Source organism: Dermacentor albipictus, chromosome 1 (assembly GCF_038994185.2).
Source record: "Dermacentor albipictus isolate Rhodes 1998 colony chromosome 1, USDA_Dalb.pri_finalv2, whole genome shotgun sequence".
Classification (NCBI taxonomy): domain Eukaryota; kingdom Metazoa; phylum Arthropoda; class Arachnida; order Ixodida; family Ixodidae; genus Dermacentor; species Dermacentor albipictus.
The window spans coordinates 450714239-450733477 of NC_091821.1; the positions used below are offsets into that span (position 1 = coordinate 450714239).

Here is a 19239-nt window from a genome sequence, read left to right on the forward strand (position 1 = left end):
CACAGCTCACTAGTACATTCCTAGCATGACAACGAGCACTCAGCTCCCGATGACGAGCACACTCTAGCAGCCGGCAACCGCTGCTTATAAGCCCTTGGTCCCCCCCCCCCCCCCCCCCTTGAGCCGCAGTGGACGGAAACGTTCATCCAGTCATCGTTCGACGTCAGCGTTCGACGTCACCGTAGATGACCCGCCCTTTTGGGGGATGAGGGCTGTCGACTTGGAGAAGGATGACTCACATACACGTACCGCACATACACACAGGTGAAAAGGGCCGGAGCCGACGTCAGAGGGCTTCGTAGAACTCTGCTTTGTCCCGGGTGGCGCTGGTGGGTAGCACATTCCTCAGCTGACCGCGCGCCACTTGGCTGCCGGTCATCCGCAGTTCTCTGAAGGGCGCCCCGTCTGGTGGGATTGGAACACGTGCAGCGGGCTGAAAGCTGGCACGTTGCCACCCCGTACGGCCATTACTAACACATTGTAATAGGCAGCCTCAATGAGACACTAGCTTTGTGGGCATCTCCTTATCCACCAGCTGCACAATGACAATCCTAATTGCACTCCATATAGCAGTCACGATCAGCGGCGTAGCCAGAAATATCGCTCGGGGGGGGGGGGGGGGGGGGCAGCTCCCGTTGCAGGTCGGCCTCCTCATTAGGAGGACACATTAGTTAGGATGATCTTGTCTAAATAGATGTAGCAGTAGAATTGGTTTTTCTCGACAAGCACTGCACCAAATTTTATGAGGTTAATTGCATCTAAAAGCAAACAAATTATATTGACTGTTTGTTTCGAATATTTGATTTAGGTCGTCAATATTTTATTATAAATTGGGAAAAATCGAAATTTTTCAAAATACAAAACAATGATGCTTACAACTCTGATACCAATTGATACGAATTGCACGATAAAAATTGATACCATACAAATTTATATCACAATTCTGTGAACTGCACATAATAGTACATCAACAGCGGACAAAATTGATATGTTACGCATGAGTCTGAAAAATTAATATTATCGAAATATGGCTTTTACAGAACCCTTGTACATTAAATGACTAATTCGCGTAAAATACAAATTAACATAAGGAATTTCTCCGCTTTGAATGCTGTAAAGGATGCCGTTTACAGAACCACGATATCTGTTCTTGATGCAGAGCTACTAATTACTAAAATTTATTTTTAATTTTTTTGAACTTTCGAATTTTTCAAAATATTTTAAACAATGTTCCGGCCCTAATCGCAATTCCGCTTCCAACAGACACTAGAATTTAACTTACTATCTCAAATACAACAAAGTTCATTAAAAGCGATTCAAGAGTTGTCTTAGAAAAGCGTTTCTGCGTTTTACATGTATTTGAATCGGCCGCGTCAGAATTAGGCCCGAGCGAAAGCTTCCTCTTAAACAATTTGCCTAGCAAGCAAATACATGAATAATAACTGCATCGCCATTGCCAAAGATGCTGCAAGCGAATTCTCGAATGCTACGCACTCTCAATACAAGTAAAATATGTATTTTTTCATAAAAGAGTATACTCGTATGTGCCAAAAATTGTGCCAAACATAACTGATTCCACTGCTTTCATATTTTCTGTCTATTTCATAAGTAAAGAAAATATCACAGGAACTTTAGACCTAAATCAGATAGAAACCAGCAAAACAGTGCATGCCACTGATATGAAAAATGTATAGGCCATGAAATGAACAAGTTGAGGACAAATATGTTAATGAAACTTTGTCATTCAAGATCCTTCTTTATATTCTTCTGCATATGCAACGGCCAGTGAAAAATTACAATGACGTGGTCATTTGTTCCAATGTATTACGCAGGAGCAGCTGTCTGCGGTCGTGTATCGTGAGTAATTGCAGCAAAATTATAGTCGCAACAGAGAGCACGTATAGAAAGCAGGATTTCTGCACAGTATAATAGGGCGAGTCAATTGAAAGTGAGCCAATGCGAATATATGACAAATGGGGAACATTGTGTAAAAGTACCCTCCATGAGCATTTAAACATTTGTCCCATTGACTAACGAGTCGCGTAATTTCCGTCTTATAAAGTTCCTTGGGTCGCTGCTTCAAACCTTCTGCAACTGACTTTCACGTCATCATCCGAGACGAATCTGGTTCCCTTCAGCTGTTTTTCGGTTGCCCCAACATGTGGAAGTCGCAAGGCGACAGGTCTCAGCTGAATGACGGATGTTGCAGCATTTCCCACTTGAACTTTGCCAGTTTTGTATTAACCACATCAGTGACGTGGGGACGGGCATTGTAGCGGAACAAGATGACCCCATTCGTCAATTTTCCACGTAGTTTGTTCTTGGTTGCGACACGCAGCCGATCCGGCGTTTCACAATATCGGAAACAATTGATTGTCTCTCAAGATTTATCAAATTCTATCAGTAATGGCCCCGGACAATAGAAAAATAAAACTCAGCAACACCTTATCGGCGGCAATGACAGCCTTTGCTTTCTTTGGGTGCTGTGAATTCGAATGTTTCCATTGTAAGCTTTGCCGTCATGTTTCAGGCTGCTAGTAGTGGCATGACGGTTCGTCTCCGATCACAATTGCAGACAAGAAATCGTCACCCTTATTGTCATACCAGATCAGATGAGTCAAGGCAGTGCCAAAATTCTCCGCCTTCTGGCGGTGGTTCAAAAGCTTGGGCATCCATTGCGCGCACAAGAACCGATCGATAACCGAGATGTTCATGAATCATGGTGTGAACAGAAGAGTGACTGATGTTCGCATGCTCTGCCAGTTCATCGATGCTTATCCCCCGTTCTTGTTTCATCAGCTCATCAACCTTTGTAATATTTTTAGGGGTGATTGCACGATGGCTTTGGCCAGGTCTGGAATCGTCTTTGCAACTTTAACGTCCTTCTTTGAAGCGTTTGTTGGAACGCGTCACAGTGGCCAATGAACTGAAATGTTCAGTGTACACGGCAGCTATACGGCGAATAATTTCTTTCAGGCAAACACCTTCACCTCCAAAAACTTCACGGCACCACGCTGCTCAACTTCTGGAGCGTCGATTACGGCACGCAACCATGTTCAATCCAGTTTATGAGAGCAATGAGGAACATTAATCCTCACACCTGCATTTCATTTTAGTAAATGAGAGATGCCTGTGTGCTACGCGCAGGCCTTGCAGATTACTAACAGAACCATAATTGCGCGGGGTAGGTAGGCTCACTTTCATTTGAGTCGCCCTCGTACATCAGAAATGCGAAGATACAATGGAATATACAAATGCGACGATACAACTTGATAAAGGGCAACAAAGTTACTGCACGCAAAGGTCACTGCACCTATACACAAAACCTCGCAACAAGATATTTGGATATACGTATAACTCTCCAACAAATCTACTTCTCAAGGAAAAAGTCACTCTATACACTCCGTCAAATAAGGTAAACAAACATGTTACGGAACAACAGATTCAGTGATTAAAATAAGGTGGATTAGGGAGGATTAAGGTGTATTAGAGTGTATTAGGCATGATAAAGGCGGATTAGGGTGTATTAAGGCGAAATGAAGTTGATGAAGGAGTATTAAGACCGATTAGGTTGACCAAGGTGGATTTGAGCGCACTAACAAGGATTAGGGAGGATAATGTGGATGAAAGATGAATAAGGTCGATTAGGGTAGATTAGGGTGTATTTGGTTAACTGAGGTGGATTAGGGTGCGTTAAGGTGTATTAAGCAGGATTAAGTTGCATGATTAAGGATTTAGGTGTATGAAAGAGGATTAAAGTGGTTGAAGAACCATTAAGGTGGATTAGGGTGAATTAGGTTTGATGAAGGAATATTAAGACCGATTAAGGTGCATTAAGGAGGATTATTGTTGCAATATGCCTGAATCCATTATATTCCTTCATTCACCTTAATCCTCCTCAATGTACTTCCATCCATCTAAATTCGCCTTCATCCTCTTTCATCGACCTTAGTCCACCCTAATCCTACTTAGTGCACCCTAATCCACCTTAATCATCCTTCATTCCCTTTATTCCAGCCTAGTCAACCCTAATCCATCTCCATCGGCCCTAATGTACCGTAATCCTCCTGAATGACCTCAATACCCCTTAATCGCCCTAATGCTTCTTCATTCACTTTTTTCCCCTTAATCGACCAGAATCCTTCCTAATTCACCTTGCTCCACCTTCATTCACCCTAATGCACCTTCATCAACTTTACTACACCTAATCCTACTTTTTATTTATTTTTGATCTATATTTATATTGATCTATACCTATTTATTTATTTATATATATAGCAGGGTGGTAAGACACAACAGTAGTACAATGAGTCGATCAATTGAAACAGGCAACAACGAGTGATTCGAGTCTGTTTTAGTTCGGGGAAAAAAGAATACTTCAAAACTTCCGTCCGTGCAAAATAAGGTGTTAGTGAATGGGGATGGCGGTATCGGGTAAGCCTAGACGTTGTACTGGACAGATATGATGCAGGATTAATTGATAAGTCTCCATAATTAGCATAGAAAGAAATCGAATTTTTATGTGTCTTAATTCTCCTTAATACACCTTAATCCCCATTAATTCATAATAATCAAATCACTATTCAATCATTACTTAACTTTGCTAATCAGTAATCATGTCTTATACACCGCTGCATATGCTTTGGTTCGCTTCCGGCCTTCCTTCGGTCATGTGATATGAAGCTCACAACGCGACCGTCAAAGAGAGACCTAAAGCTTTCGCTTTATGAGCCACACACAAAGGGATGTGCCACAAGCAATACTACATCAGACGCACAATGTAAAGCATCTCATCTTGTGGCAGAAATATTGTCCGGAGTATAGAGCTCGCCTGAAACCTCCTATTACATCAATATACCCTGTTCATACGGCTTTGAGAAAATGCCAACCTCCTCATAAATGTTGCCTTCAGCATTATCAATGCTGTTATTAGCATTTCTCAACATTTCCAACACCACTGGGGCGCGCAACTTGCGCAAAATAACACGCCTGCATAGAATGCTGCGGCCTGTCCGCGGGAGCCGGCGAGGCGGGCGTGGCGAATCGAGGAGGAAAGCGCCACGAGGAGGAGAGCGTCGCTACCGTGAAATTACCAAGGGGCTTTAGTTCGCCATCAAAACGTCCTTGAAAATTCGTGCTCGGATGGGGCTTCTTGCGTTATGTGAATTCCGGTGCGTGGATGTTGACGCGAAATCCTGCCCGAGTTCGCAATTTTCGCGGTGAAATGGCTTTTCGATCATGCAAAAGACGTCCTAAACAAAATCCAGAATGATTTCCGCCGCCAGAGGTTGCTTTGGTCGGCGGTGCATGGGCAGCACGAAAACATTTCGGGGATGGGGGGAGCGGGGAGGCTGAAGCCCAATAAGCCCCCTCCCACCAGGCTACGCCCCTGGCCGTGATCCACAGCCACCAGGCACCTAAAGCCTCGTCCCCCAGCGTCAAAGACACAGGAGAAGCCATGTAAAGAACATTTGGCAGGAACCGCCGAAGCTGATTGGCAATGTCAGCGATAGCTTTGCTTTTAATCTGCTGCGTATTTACATACCATTTGCGAATTACGAAAGCTTATAGGTACGTCTTCAATCGCACGAATGGACAATCTCGCTTCTAAACAGAATGCAGAATATCATGAAGCAGTAATTTTATGATAATAACTCCATCTGAGTAGAGACTACGCTGCGATCTCAAATATTTTCACTATCCTGGCTGAAACCTCGTTGCGAAAGATTTCAAGCGACCGCACTCGACGCACAGGTGGCTATGGCAGATGGGGCGCTGTCACTTTTATATCGTGACTGTGAGAAAAGAGGTAAAGGTCGTGCATGGTGAAGATGACGAAGTGACAACAGCCTCTCGGGATTCTGGGCTGCTGTTTATCTATGCCTTGTAAATACATCTTATAAATAATTTTATACCCGTGACATTTTGGTGGACGTGCGGGGTACGCGTCTTCGCCACGAAGCTCCGCAGCGGACGTCTCGCCCAGCCTGGGACCACACTTCCAGCGGAAGGCACCGCATCTGCAGCTGCAATGCCGACTACGCATGCCCAGTACGTTGCTCTACCTCAGCCGCAAGACCCCGGCAAGTTCACTGGCCTCGATGGTGTTGATCTTGAAGAATGGCGGAAGATGTATGAGCGCGTCAGCAAGGTGAACAGGTGGGATCCGACCATAATACTGGCCAATGTGGCGTTCTACTTGGACGGAACTCCGCGAACGTGGTTTTACACGCACGATGCCAACAGACGACTACGCATGCCTGTTGGCACTGCTGCCGTACCCAACTTGCCCTCTAAAGTGGTCGTGCATGGCTGCACGCCTTCGGACATAAACGCGAGCATGTTTCTTAATGATACCATAAGCGTCATGACTACTGTATGGAAGATTCTGGATTCTTCCACTGCCTGCACTGCTCCTTGGCTTTGGGAATGGAAGGGTGGAATGAAGCATAATCACAAGTGGTGGCCGCAACTGCAATACCTCGGCCAACGAATACCTGGTAACAAACGTCGTTGCAGTGGTTGTTAGTTACCTCATTGGGCGTAAGCGGCCATAATTGTGTAAGTTACCATAATTCGGAGTCAGTTGCCATAAAATTTCCATAATGCGTATGCACGCCTCCTGGAGTTGAACTCTCGGTACAGACAGCACGGTCCTACTTCGAATCCTCATTTGTTCTTTGCTGAAAGATATGCTGTCTATGCTATTCTGTGGCCAAATAACTGCGTCCATTGAAAGTTTAGTTTTACCCCATTTATTGAATCTTCGTAATCGTGAGAAGGACAGAGTTCAAGTGTAGTTATTGCAAGCTTAATGCATGTAACAATTCTCTATCTAATCGTCAGCAATTAGAGCACAACATATTTTATGTGCGACATTATTGCGAAGCACCTAGCCAGTGATTAAAATTATATGCCTCCTGTGAATCCTTGCAAAACAACGAAAATCTCAGCCCTATCTTGACCACATACTAAGAATGAGAGCAAATTCCCAATCGTCTACGTTCGAACTCCTTTTCCTAATATACTTTGCAAATACTCTTCGAACTTGAAGCGCAGTTGCAATCCCAAGTTTTTCATGACGCTTGCGTCAGGTTCTAAATAACAAAAAAATTCTTGTGGATCCAACGCACATGTTCAAATGTATGCAAATGGAAGGTTAGGTAAAAGGGTTGATAAAATGCTTTGCAACTAACCACGGTGCGTACGATTTAGTGATGGCAAGTACGACAAGCATCAAGGAATATTTAAGCATTCTGTGCGTCTTGTCTAACACTGGAACACGCCAATTCTGTAGGTCTGTGCAAGAACAGATACACCCCCAGTGGCATGTACCAAATTGGTAAGTCAAAGAATGTAAAGTGAATCAAATGATTGGTAAAACGTAATAAGCGTTCTCCTGCATTATTCTGTAATCCGCTTCTAGCATCTATAATCCGCTTATAGTACCTGTAGAGACTAGTGTAAACTGACCTGATCTGTTCATGTTTTCTGCGGTAATCGGACAGAATGGGATATGCCCATTCTGGAGAATCGGCGAAGACTCTTGTGGCATATCCTGAGCGACTAAATCTAACAGAAAAATATAAATGAACATACCTGGTAAATATAATTCACTATTCCAATAACATATTGGTGCGCTTTAGACAAAACTGAGAGCCCACATTATATGTGCAGGTTTATATAGGAAAGAATTTTGGCTACACAGAACAGAGCTGTGCGTGCGTGTTCAGCATGCAAGTTTTATATAATTCACTTCCTGGGTATCTTAATGTAACCTTCGCATATGTATCAACGAATATATTTGACAAGACAGTAGCCGCAGTCGGAAAAGCATGGGAGGTCGCTCAATTAAAGCTTCGGTTTAATTTATTGGCGCTTTTCACTTCGATGCGCAGTATTAAAATGTAGGATTGTGCACATTGCGCTTCGTATATTATCTGACTATTCTCTTCGCCTGTCTGCAGGGCATTGGAATGGAAATTCGCAAATTCGTAACAGCAATCATTTACGGCGACCTGCTTCCGTGGATTGGTTTCGCAGAACTCATCATCGTCATGTACGCCTACGGTAAGTATGGCGCGGCAGCATGCTTCTGGTGCAGGAAATATCGAGGCGCTCCTGTAACCTAGGGAAAAAAATGACAACTCTGGCAGGGAAGAGATTTCATAGCAAGTAGCTTCAATACGGAAAATCTCGCGATGTTGCCGAAATCGCTCCTACAATTTACCTGGACCAGCACTCAAGAACAGCCTCCATAAATAAAGATAGATATTACTAAACGAAATTTGCCGTTAGTTTTGATGGTGGTAGGTTTTGTGGTATTGACGTAGTGCATAAGATGGTGGTAGAAGCCATGTGGCCCAGATGTCATCAAACTTTATTTTTGTAGCATCTTTATCTTACGTACGTTCCCTAACTTGCTGGGACGAATAAAGCATTCATTCATTCATTCATTCATTCATTCGTTATAAAAGTAGGCACAAGATAGCTCTAGCTGTGCGAAAGTGCGCAACCTATCTCTTGAATTATATAAAACTACATCATATTTTTATGCGCAGAACACGTAGCTTAGTGTCGACAAAGAAGTTATTTATGAACTATTGTCTCTAGCTTGTAAATATCCTGTAAGTACACCTTTAGCGTAATCGCTTTACGTATTTCGCGCATCCCAACATATTCTCAGCTTTCAAAAAAACTATTATTATTGTAGACGGAATCGCAAATGTTTTCTGCAATTGCAGTTTCACTTATAGATGCAAGCATTTTTTATGTGTTCATAATTTTTAATTGCACCTAAGTGCATCGTCATGTGAGCATAAATGTATTGGAAGCTATTCGACTGCAAGGAAAGAAGCCTTGGTTATGGTTAACCAAGAAGCCTTTAGTTATGGTTAACCAATAAGACTAATGTCAGTAAATTTATTTATTTATTGATGGGGATTGAGGCACAAAACGAAAAAAAACATAAATGAAGGATGCGCAGCTATGCGGCAACGTTTAATGCGGGGGTTCTGCTGGTGTACTGGAGACCCTTGAATTATCTTAAATTCATTTGTAGGCTCCGCAATGCCTTTACAAGAGCCTTGTTTGCGAGAACCCCCTGTGCAAGAAGAGTAACCAGTATTTTTTCAAAGATACATTGGGCATTGTGTTTGGCAATAAGACATCTGGCTCAAATTATAGCCCGGGCACCTGAACTTTCCCAGTATCAAATATTGGGAATGTCAGAAAATTGTTGAAAATATTTATTCCATACCCTGCAGCACGGGCTTCTGCATAGTTTTGTATTGCTTCCTTGCATTTTTTTTCTCGTAACAATTGTACTGTGTCATGCATTGTACCTCCGTTTTACAATACTTACTTTTGTTACATTGAACTACTAGTATACTCCTATACGTCTAAACTCTTCAATGAATTCACTAATTTCCCATCTCTGTCTTGCTTTATTGTACTCGCATGCTTCTCAGTGCCCATTACCATGCTAATAATACTTCTGTTATCATATCCTGCAAAGATAATTTTTTCCACTCACCGCACGTACAAAACGTGTACGTACGCGTTTGTACGTACGTTCATGCGGTTCTACGTAATTATGTACACCGACCATCACTAACAGTGATGTGATTCTGTATTGCCATATTTTACAAGAAAAAATTAAGGAAAATGGCCTTCCGTTGTAGATACATATCACGTCTGCCTCACACGTCTGCATATATCCTTAAAAGAATAGTTTGCTGTGGGAGTTGGTAAAGCGTAGAGCAGTGCGCAATTCTTTTTTAATAATGTGTTACATATATTGAGCTAATAGATGAGAATATGTAGAAGCGTTTTGCCCGACCCGCCATGAGAGCACTTCTATTAACGTTTGCTATGTAACCGAGCTCACTGAAATATCCCTGTTATTTATAATTGTAAGCGCTCTTAAAGAAACCAGTTTTGTGATCATGCTTAGATCTATTATTATCCCCTTCAAAGCTGGGAGGGAGAAAATAGTCACCTAGCCTGCATGATTTAATGAAGTTTTAATACATCTATCGCCAACTTGCATTTTGTCTATCAAATCTCGATAATATCTGTCATATTAAAGAGCAACTGCGCTTCATTGTACGATTACCTACGCTTGCGATGACTCTAGCCCTATCATTCCCTTCCCAGCTTTTTCCCGCGAATAAGGCAGATATTTCTTAACTTATTTCGACTACTGGCCATTTTTTCCTTTCGCCTTGTTTGAATCTCAATGCTTCTGAAAGGTGGGTATTCGCTAGGCTCTCGCTGGATGAATATCTTGGCATTGCATTACGATGTGCCAAGTTGTTTCTGGGCTTCCTTTTTTTGCAGCACGTATATGTCTCAGACTGTGGCTTATACTTGCTCCGGAATGTTCTCGTCCTTAGGCATCCACTCAGGCCTCGAATAGCAAGGCGCTGCCATTAGCGTCATCATAAAAATTTTCAAACAGAATACAAATTTCTTTATTGCAATTTCTCTAGATCTCCACGATCTTCTTTCTTCGTGTGCGTTACAACCAATTTACTGTCGTGGTTTTTCTTACTTTCTTTTTTATGACTCTTGCTTCTATATTTGCATTTTCAATTGCTCGGTACTTGATTGCCAACTTTCTTGATCTATTTTTCCATTCCAACAACTTCTGCATTTTAGACTGCCATTTTGTTTTATCTATGTGGCTTTGTTTTTCTTCAAAACTAATCTTCCTCTCTGCTTTCCTTCCTTCCTTCTTTCTTTCTTTCTTTCTTTCTTTCTTTCTTTCTTTCTTTCTTTCTTTCTTTCTTTAGAGACCCCACACGGAGTTAATACATATTACGTTTCTGTGGCATTAAACGACGCCCAGCTTTTGTTCGTATTGCCTCGTTCGTGCTTTTACCTTGGGCCCCCAAAGCCAATGGGCCTACCGACGACTGGTTAATCTCGAACCCCAAAAAGATATCAGACTTAAAGCACGTAATTGCATTTGCGATGTTTAGTGCTCACACCATTACACTTTTCCAAATTTATTACACCACCACGTATTTATTGTAACCCCAAAGTTCTGTATGTTCTCTTATTGCTGCATCCCGCTAACCTTCCAATTTAAGATTATTTTTGTGGATGCCTGAGTACGTTTTTCCTTCGTTTATGTATGCACAATGGCATTTCTATTGCTTAACAATGAAAATCGCATCCTCTCCAGTGAATGCCACATCTTACTCTTTTATTTGTTCAAGATACAAATTTTCGATTTCTCTGTGCTAAGCTTAATGCGTATGTTCAACGCTCCATTGTCACTTATATTTGCAAGTCCCTGTAAATTCCTTATATTTCCGGCTAGTAGCACTATCTGGTCTATATGCATCAGCCCAGCGAAATACTGTTGCAAGTTTTCACTATTGCTGATCTAAGATAGAACAGAACCCAACTCACGGCTTTCCAGTCGCCTTTCTATGTCCATTAGATAAAGTGTCAACAACAATAGAGAGCATCCTTAGTTCTGTATTTTGTAAATTTTTGCAACTCCATTGCATTTCCGGCCTTTGCATACGATTTATACACAGTTGTCCTTATATATTCTCTCATGTGCTCCACGAACTCGTCTATGACCCCGTGCTTGAGAATATCCTATAGCAATATCCGTCGACGTCGTTGTAAGGTCCCAAATGTTCAGGAGTGCTGAAGAAAAAGGTGTATTCTCGGGTATTGAAATTTCTGTGCAATGCGGTAGTACAAGTACATTATCCTCTATGCGTCTGCCTGTTGCTATTTCACTTTGTAGTTCTCCCAGTATATCGTTTTTCTCCACCCACTTCAACAGCTCTAATTTTACGGCTCGCATAGTCATTCTGTGTGTCACTGATTTTGCTGTACCTGGCCTCTACGCGCTCGTCTTATCCATATCGCCTTTGGCCTTATACGAGTAGATGAGATTGATACTGCATTCACGCCACCCAATTGAATTTATTTTAATAACTTGTTCTATTGCTCTAGTCAGCTGTGCTTTGCTCTTTCGGCACATCTATTTCATCAGCGGTATTGTGATTTCTTTTAGTTCTCCAGCTATGTTTTTAGGGGCATTTCTTTGAACTATTTTCTAGTTAGACGTTTCTACGTCAAATTTCGAGTTCTCCGCCTACTCGGTTGCGGGATTTGGTGTAGTCGACTATGATTTCTTCCTTGCAAAATTCTCACTAATAACGTTTCATGTACCGCAGTGCGTCGTCTGCTTCGTAGCTGTTATTTACTTCATCCCTCAATTGTGCTCATAAAATTTTAGGTCACTTGATAATGCCCTTACGTTGTTCCAGAATTCTTTTTTTTTCGGGGGGGGGGGGGGGGCTTTGTCTTTTTTGCGAATGTCATGGTATGTCATCCATACGTTAAATTCTCTAGGGGCATAAAAAGAGCTGCATGCTCTGAAAACATATTTGTTTGCATACCCAGTGCAGAATAGTCCTATGACAGAAATTCCACCAGAAGAAAAGAAAGGAATGTTGAGCTTTCTATGTTAAATTATGGAATTTGAAGACCACTGGAAGGAACAATAGTTTAGATAAATGCAAAACGTATTTCTTTATTCTTTTGCTCCGTATGAATTCATCAAGACACGGACAATGTTTGTATTTCCGATGCTCTGTAATTTCTTTTACATTGTGTTTTTTAACAGTACTATTCTATTGTTATAGTGGAGTCTATTGCTTGCGTAGGGTGGTATGTCGCTAGTACTCAAGTAGGTCAAACAAATAATAGCAGTGCTTTTTCCTGACTAAGGCAGGAATTATTTAGAATCAAATAAATATGGTGATATATAATATTGCAATGTCATCGTCCGTATGTAATAGGAGGTATTTCACAATTTGTTACATTTTCAGTGATTGTCTCATTAAAGCAAATTTGCGCAAGTGGGTTTAAAAAAACACCATAAGAGGTGACAAGTATAATCTCTGTCATTCGAGCGCCTCGCGTAATGGGAACTACATGGCTTGAATCGTCCATTTCTTGATGAATACATTCCTTTCATGTCGCCTAAATTTGTCTCGTATTTTTCTATTCTTGTCATCCTTGCAGGCAGCAGCCGCTTGGTCAACGACATTTACTTCATGTTCAATGAAGATCCACCCAGTTTACTTCTCTTATGCTGGCGCTTCGTGTGTCCCATATTTCTGGTGGTGAGTGTCGTTTTGTTTGGTTTGGCGGGCAAATTAACGAACTGTTGGTCACTAGATATATCGGCTCCTGGCCTCTGGAAGTTTATGGCGCATAGCAGGACTACACAATGCAAAGTGCAGCTGCATATTGCTCATACAATCGCACTATCTGTTCATCTACCATTATTTTTTTTATGTTTTGGCAGTATTTTATACGTTGCAGTTTTATTTCGATTGCAATGTGTAAACTTCGCGTGTGCGTGGTGCGACAGAGAGCCGAAGTGTATGGAAGATGTCTATGAAGACTAGAAGCAGTTCGGGCTCCTGCTAGTGAGGCCTATATATAAGTAAGGAATATGAACACAGAGAGGCACTTATTTATGTTGCTGAACATAAACATTCTGCATCCCGCCTGCCACATATTCTGCCACATATTGTTAAGTATGTCATTGACAGCTCCTGCTCCTTGAGCTGCTGGCGGATTTGTTTCTGCGGTGCCCGGCGCAACATAACAAATCGCTAATGTAATCATACTGGTACGTGTAACTGATGCACAAGGCTATCTACAATATATTTGTACGTAAACCAACGGATTGCAATATATATGGCGATCATATATCAAACGGGAACATGTGGTCTTCCTCCTCTTCATTGCAGCCACACAATGTCGGCTGCTCCGTATCATCACCTCCGGCAGTAGGGGTACCAAACCAATGCTTAAGATGCATATTCGATGTGAAAGGTGTGTGATATGTCTTTGATCTCGCTGCTGATCACGATAAGGTGCCGGCGGTGAGGATTTCATATGTGACATCGCTGACTTGTCGCACCACATGGTATGGCCCAGTGCAACGCGACAGAAGATTGTCGGCAAGGGCCACGCGGCGGATGGGTAACCAGAGAAGCACCAGCGAACCCGGAGAAAAGTGCAGGTCGCGATGGTGGCAGTCATAGACGCGTCTCTGATGCTCCTGTGAGGCCTGTAAACGGGAGCGGGCAAGTTGCTGGACGTGGTCAGCGTTTGCGATAGCACCGCGGGCGTATTCAGTAGCAGAACGCGCGGGTGAGGACAGCAGGGTCTCCAAGGGCAAAGCGATTTCCCGGACGTATAGGAGATAGATTGGGGAATAGCCGGCGGTGTCATGAAGCTATGGAATATACACGAACGTAACATATGATAAATGAAGATCCCACTCGTGGTCGTCGGCCTCAGCGTACTTCTATAGCTTGTCGGTGATTGTCCGGTTGAGGTGCTCCATGAGGCCGTTCGTCTGCTGTTGGTACGACGTGCTGAATTTGTGCTTTGTCGAGCAGGAGCAGAAGTTGTATTCGACGAATGCTGAGAGGAAGCTACGGCCGTGGTAACTTAGTCGCGGAGTCGCGCATTGGCGTGGAGCACCCTGCATTAAAATGATGCGGTAGAGATCAAAGTCAGCGACGTCAGTAGCGCAAGTTTTCGGGAAGGCTCTTGTGATAGCGTCCGCGTAGCCTAATCGGTAACGACGGCGTCCATTTTATTTTCGGAGCCCGAAATGGGAAACGAACTGAGTAGGTCTACACCAACTCAGAAAAAGGGTTTTGGTGGGACGTCGATTGGCTGGGGACATCCAGCTGGAAGCGCGGATGTGTTCTTCCGGCGCTGACAGGACTCACAAGCGGCAACGTAACGTCGCACGGAGCGGGCGAGACCAGTCCAAAAGTAGTGGCGGCGTACACGGCCGTATGTGTGCGAGACTCTCAAGTGCCTAGCCAAGGGACCCTAATGAATTTGGCGGAGGACATTCGAACGCAAGTGTGACGGATAATGAGCACAAGTAAGGGTCGCTGGGCTAAAAATTACGGTGGTGCAATGTCCCCTCGTTCACGATAAACAATCGGAGGCGCCCCCGGCTCGTAAAGAAAGATCGAGGCATTGCTCGTTGCTGATTTGAAGCAACTCTGACACAGAGAAAACAGAAGCGATAGTGTCCACATCTGCCGGTTCTTCCACGAGGTAGCCAGACAAACAATCTGCATGCTGGTGCAAGGGTCCGGTCTTATATACGAGTCAGGAGCTATACTCTTCCAGTCGAAAAGCCGAGCGACCAAGCCGTCCCATGGGGTCTTGAGCGAGGATAGCCAGCAGAGATTGTGGTGATCCGTGATGACACAAAATGGACGTCAGTACGAGTATGGCTGAAATTTCGCAACTGCCCGCACAAGAGCTAAGCAATCGCGCTTGTGATTGAATAATTGCGCTCGGCGAGTGATAGAAGCAGGCTCCCATAGACTGTAACCTGATCTTGTCTATACTAGCGTTGCAATAACACTCTTCCTTGTCGTGACAACGGGCTCGAACTTCCGTTGAGGCAGATGTGTCAACGTGGCCCAGGATAGGAGGCGTGGTAAGTGGAGTAGTGAGATAAGAAAAAGATGCGACATAATCGGGACTCCAAGAAAACGGGACGCCATTCTTCAATAGCTCAGTAAAGGGCAGTGCTATGGTCGCGAAATCTTTTACAAAGCGCCAGAAATAGGAGCACAGCCCTACGAAACTGCGAATGTCTTTTTTAGACTTTACGACAGGAAAGTTCGTAACGGCGCGAATTTCGTCCCAGTCAAGTCGTATGCCTCTTCCATCCACAAGGTGTCCAAGGACGGTGATTTGGCGGAAAGCGAAGTCAAATTTCAGACATTTCAACTGTAGACCGCCCAGGGGAACACGTGAACAATGCTTCAGAAGCGGTCGAGATGGGTGTCAGATGTGGGCGAGAAAACTATCAAGTCGTCCAGATAGCACAAACAGGTGGACCACTTGAAGCTCTGAAGTAGAAAGTCCATTAGTTCTGAGCTAGTTGGCCCGTTACAGAGCGTGCAAGGCGTTACCTAGAAGTGATAAAGACCGTCAGAGGTAACAAATGCAACTTTCTGTTGGTCCATGTCGTCGGCGGCAATCTGCCAGTAGCCGGACTACAGATTGACGGAAGAAATGCGGGTAGCGCCATACGGACAGTCTAGAGTATCATCATTACGTGTAAAGGGTAAAGGTCCTTTTTAGTGATTTTGTTCAGGTGGCGCTAACCTACACAAAAACGCCACGTTCCATTCTTCTTTTTGACAGAGAACATGGGAGAACACCAGACTCTACAGGAAGGCTCTGCAATATCCTACGCAAGCGTCTGTTTTCCTTCCTGTTGGACAACTGTTCGTACCGACCTGGCAACACAATATTAATGTCGGTGAATAGGGTTCGCATCCCCAGTAGTTAAGCGATGGGTAACGAGGGACGTTTAGCCGAGGAGTCGATTGTCAAAGTAACAAAAAAAATATCGCAATAGACTTAAATAGCGCGGCAGAGGGCTTCAGCTCGAGCAGGTGTAAGGTCAAAGGAAACCATATTCTGAATGTCGACACCACTGGCGTGGGATGACATCACCGTGCCGGCGGAGCCACAAGTTTCTTCGCCTGTGAAGGGCTCGAGCTGACAATCATGCAGAGTGCTAAAGTCAGCCAATGAAATCCCTCGTGGGAGTACTTGTGTGGTTAGCGCGGAACTGACAAAGTGAATGCAGGTGTGGTTAGCAGTAATTGTCAGCAGAGTGTGCGGAACGGCAACACTATGTGTAGGCATAACGGGCACAATTGGTGCGACCATGTTTTTGCCGTCATGTACAGCTGGTGTGCAAAACAAGTCGACGTATGTCACAGATTTAGACGGAAGTGAAATCAAATCCATGCGGCCTAAGTTTATTTAAGGCGGGTAAACAAGAGTCGGCAAGAAGACGCAAGTCAAGATGAAGTGGGCCGACCGAACAGTCGATGAGAGCAGAAAGACGGGCGAGAAAGTCCATACGAAGAGTGAGTCCGTGAGGAGAACGCTCGATGACGAGGAAGAAAACGACGGCGTTCCTCGTAGCGTTCCTCGTTCCTCGTGACATGGCTAGAGCACATGCCAACAATAGCGACAGTCCTCCGTCAGCGACTTGTATGGCTCTGTGTGGGGCAGGCTTCAGAACTTTAATGAGTGGACGGCGAAGAACAGCACACATAAAGGACACATGTGCCCCGGTGGCGATCAACGTGCACACAGGAACATTATCTACCAGATCGTCCAGAAGATTCTGGTTCGTGGGTACGGTCAAGCGAGGATTGTGTACCAATGTCGTCAATGTAGCTTCACCTCCCGAAGCTGCACTGCCTAGTTTTCTTATTGGGGTTGCTGAGAATAGATCGGAGGAGCACGTCATGATGGAGGCGAACAAGATTAACGGCGGGATGGAGAAGGAAAGCAGGCTTAGTGGGGCCTCGTCAAAGGTATCGCAGGGTCAGGTTAAGGGTTGGGCATAGACCACGCGATCGCAAAGGGCAAACTATAGGGACGAGGGTGGGCGGCTAAAGAATAGCATGTCGGCGAAGTCTAGCAGGTGGGGCGGTGGGGAGTGGTATACCCGATGCGTCTACAGCTAAATAACATCGGCTTGTAATCAAGGGTGCGCCATTCGAGTGGGTTGCGTTGTCCATAAGTAGAAAGATGGGTGGATAAAGAGCTACATAGCACCCGGGACGAACGAAGTGAAGACCGACGTTTGACAATTCCTGGCGGACGACCGCCTGTATCAAGGGGATCTTCACCGCAGAAGGATCAGATGACTGGAATGAAGCGGATGCTGGTTGTGCTGCTTCGACCTCACGACGAATGAAGCAGGTTAAGTTGTCATGAGGGTCGGTGAAAGAGGTCATCACAAGATGACGCAGCGGTTATGTTGGGAAGGCGCGTGATGTGTGGCAATACGCGGCGGCTTTTAGCATGCTCGAGGCGGTGGCATTTCTTGAAGATCATATGAATCCGGGTGACATTGCTAAACACCAGTAGATTGAACGCGTCGTGAGTAATGCCTTTGGGGACGTGGCTAACCTTATCGTCCACCAGCACGTTTAGGTCGGCCTTGCTATGAAGGGCCAAGACGTCAAGAATGTGTGACCCGTAGGACTCGTTCGACGTCTGTACACGTGCGGGAAGGGCCTTCTTTGCATTGAGTTGGTGACCAAACGAATTGACAAGAAGGCCACGGAGTTCTCTTTGAAGGGATGTGCACTCGTGACCTCCCCTTCGTGACACTGGAATCCACGACCGTGGAGTGCAGTTGAGCTAGAAAAACATAATAACTCGATCCCACCTATAACTGGTGCTGACACGTTAGTACAAGTAGAAACACTCGTCAACATCAGGACTGCCGACTCCGGTGAAAACGCCAGGTACACGACAGGGTGAAATGGAGATGTAGGACGTGGCATCACGCATAGAGGCTTGCGAGATGAAGTGCCGCAAGCAAGAGCCGAAGTATCATTGTCGGCGTTGTGACCTATGCGAAGGGCCATGGCGGCTACGGGGATCATCCGCCTCCACCCAATTAGGCTATGTGTAGCTGATGCACAGAGCTATTTACAATACATTTAGACCTAAGCCAACAGAGACCAAGATGGCGACTTTGCATCACTTGACAACAGGTCGGCTTCCTTTTCTTCAGTGCAGCCACACTGTAGCGGCTGTTTGGTATCAACATTCAGCGGAGGGAGCACGGCAGCGAGTGCATGCGTAATTAATGCACCAGTGGCACCTACTCTCGTTTCAGTTTCCCTTTACTCACCTTGCTCATTGTCACTGGTCGTTTGCATACCAGGACGTCCCATACTGCTTGCTGTCCCCCTTTTAGTATAGTCTTGCCCATGCCTGTCCTACGTTTAAGAGGAAGCTTTAGCTCGAGTGCTCCTATCTAAATACTTGTAAAAGGAGAATTAGTTTTTCTCGGCAACCACTGCACCAAATGTGACAAGGTTTGTTGCATTTGAAAGAAAAACTTAAAATATAGTGACTGTTGGTTTCGGATGTTTTATTTAGGTCGTCAATTTTTTATTGAAAATTGGCTAAATTCGAAAATTTTCAAAAAACAAAACTATCAAGTTTACAACGCTGTAACTAAGCAACGAAAATTGGTAATACAAATCTGTGAATTGCATCTAATATTACATTTAAGCGGACTAAATGGATATGCTGCACATGAATTTCAAATATTTAGTAGTGCGGAAATATAGCCTTTGCAGTACCCATGTAAACAACGTA

General features: G+C 44.2%; 1 protein-coding gene across 1 annotated transcript in view; it reads left to right on the forward strand.

Moving 5' to 3' along the window:
• The window catches only part of LOC139046740 (sodium-dependent noradrenaline transporter-like), a 125428-nt gene that overhangs the window by 97473 nt on the left and 8716 nt on the right, over window positions 1-19239 (forward strand). The window contains exons 11-13 of the mRNA XM_070532350.1: window positions 7298-7342; window positions 7968-8070; window positions 13060-13160. Coding sequence (XP_070388451.1) covers window positions 7298-7342; window positions 7968-8070; window positions 13060-13160 — 249 coding nt within the window. The remainder of the gene's footprint in view (window positions 1-7297; window positions 7343-7967; window positions 8071-13059; window positions 13161-19239) is intronic.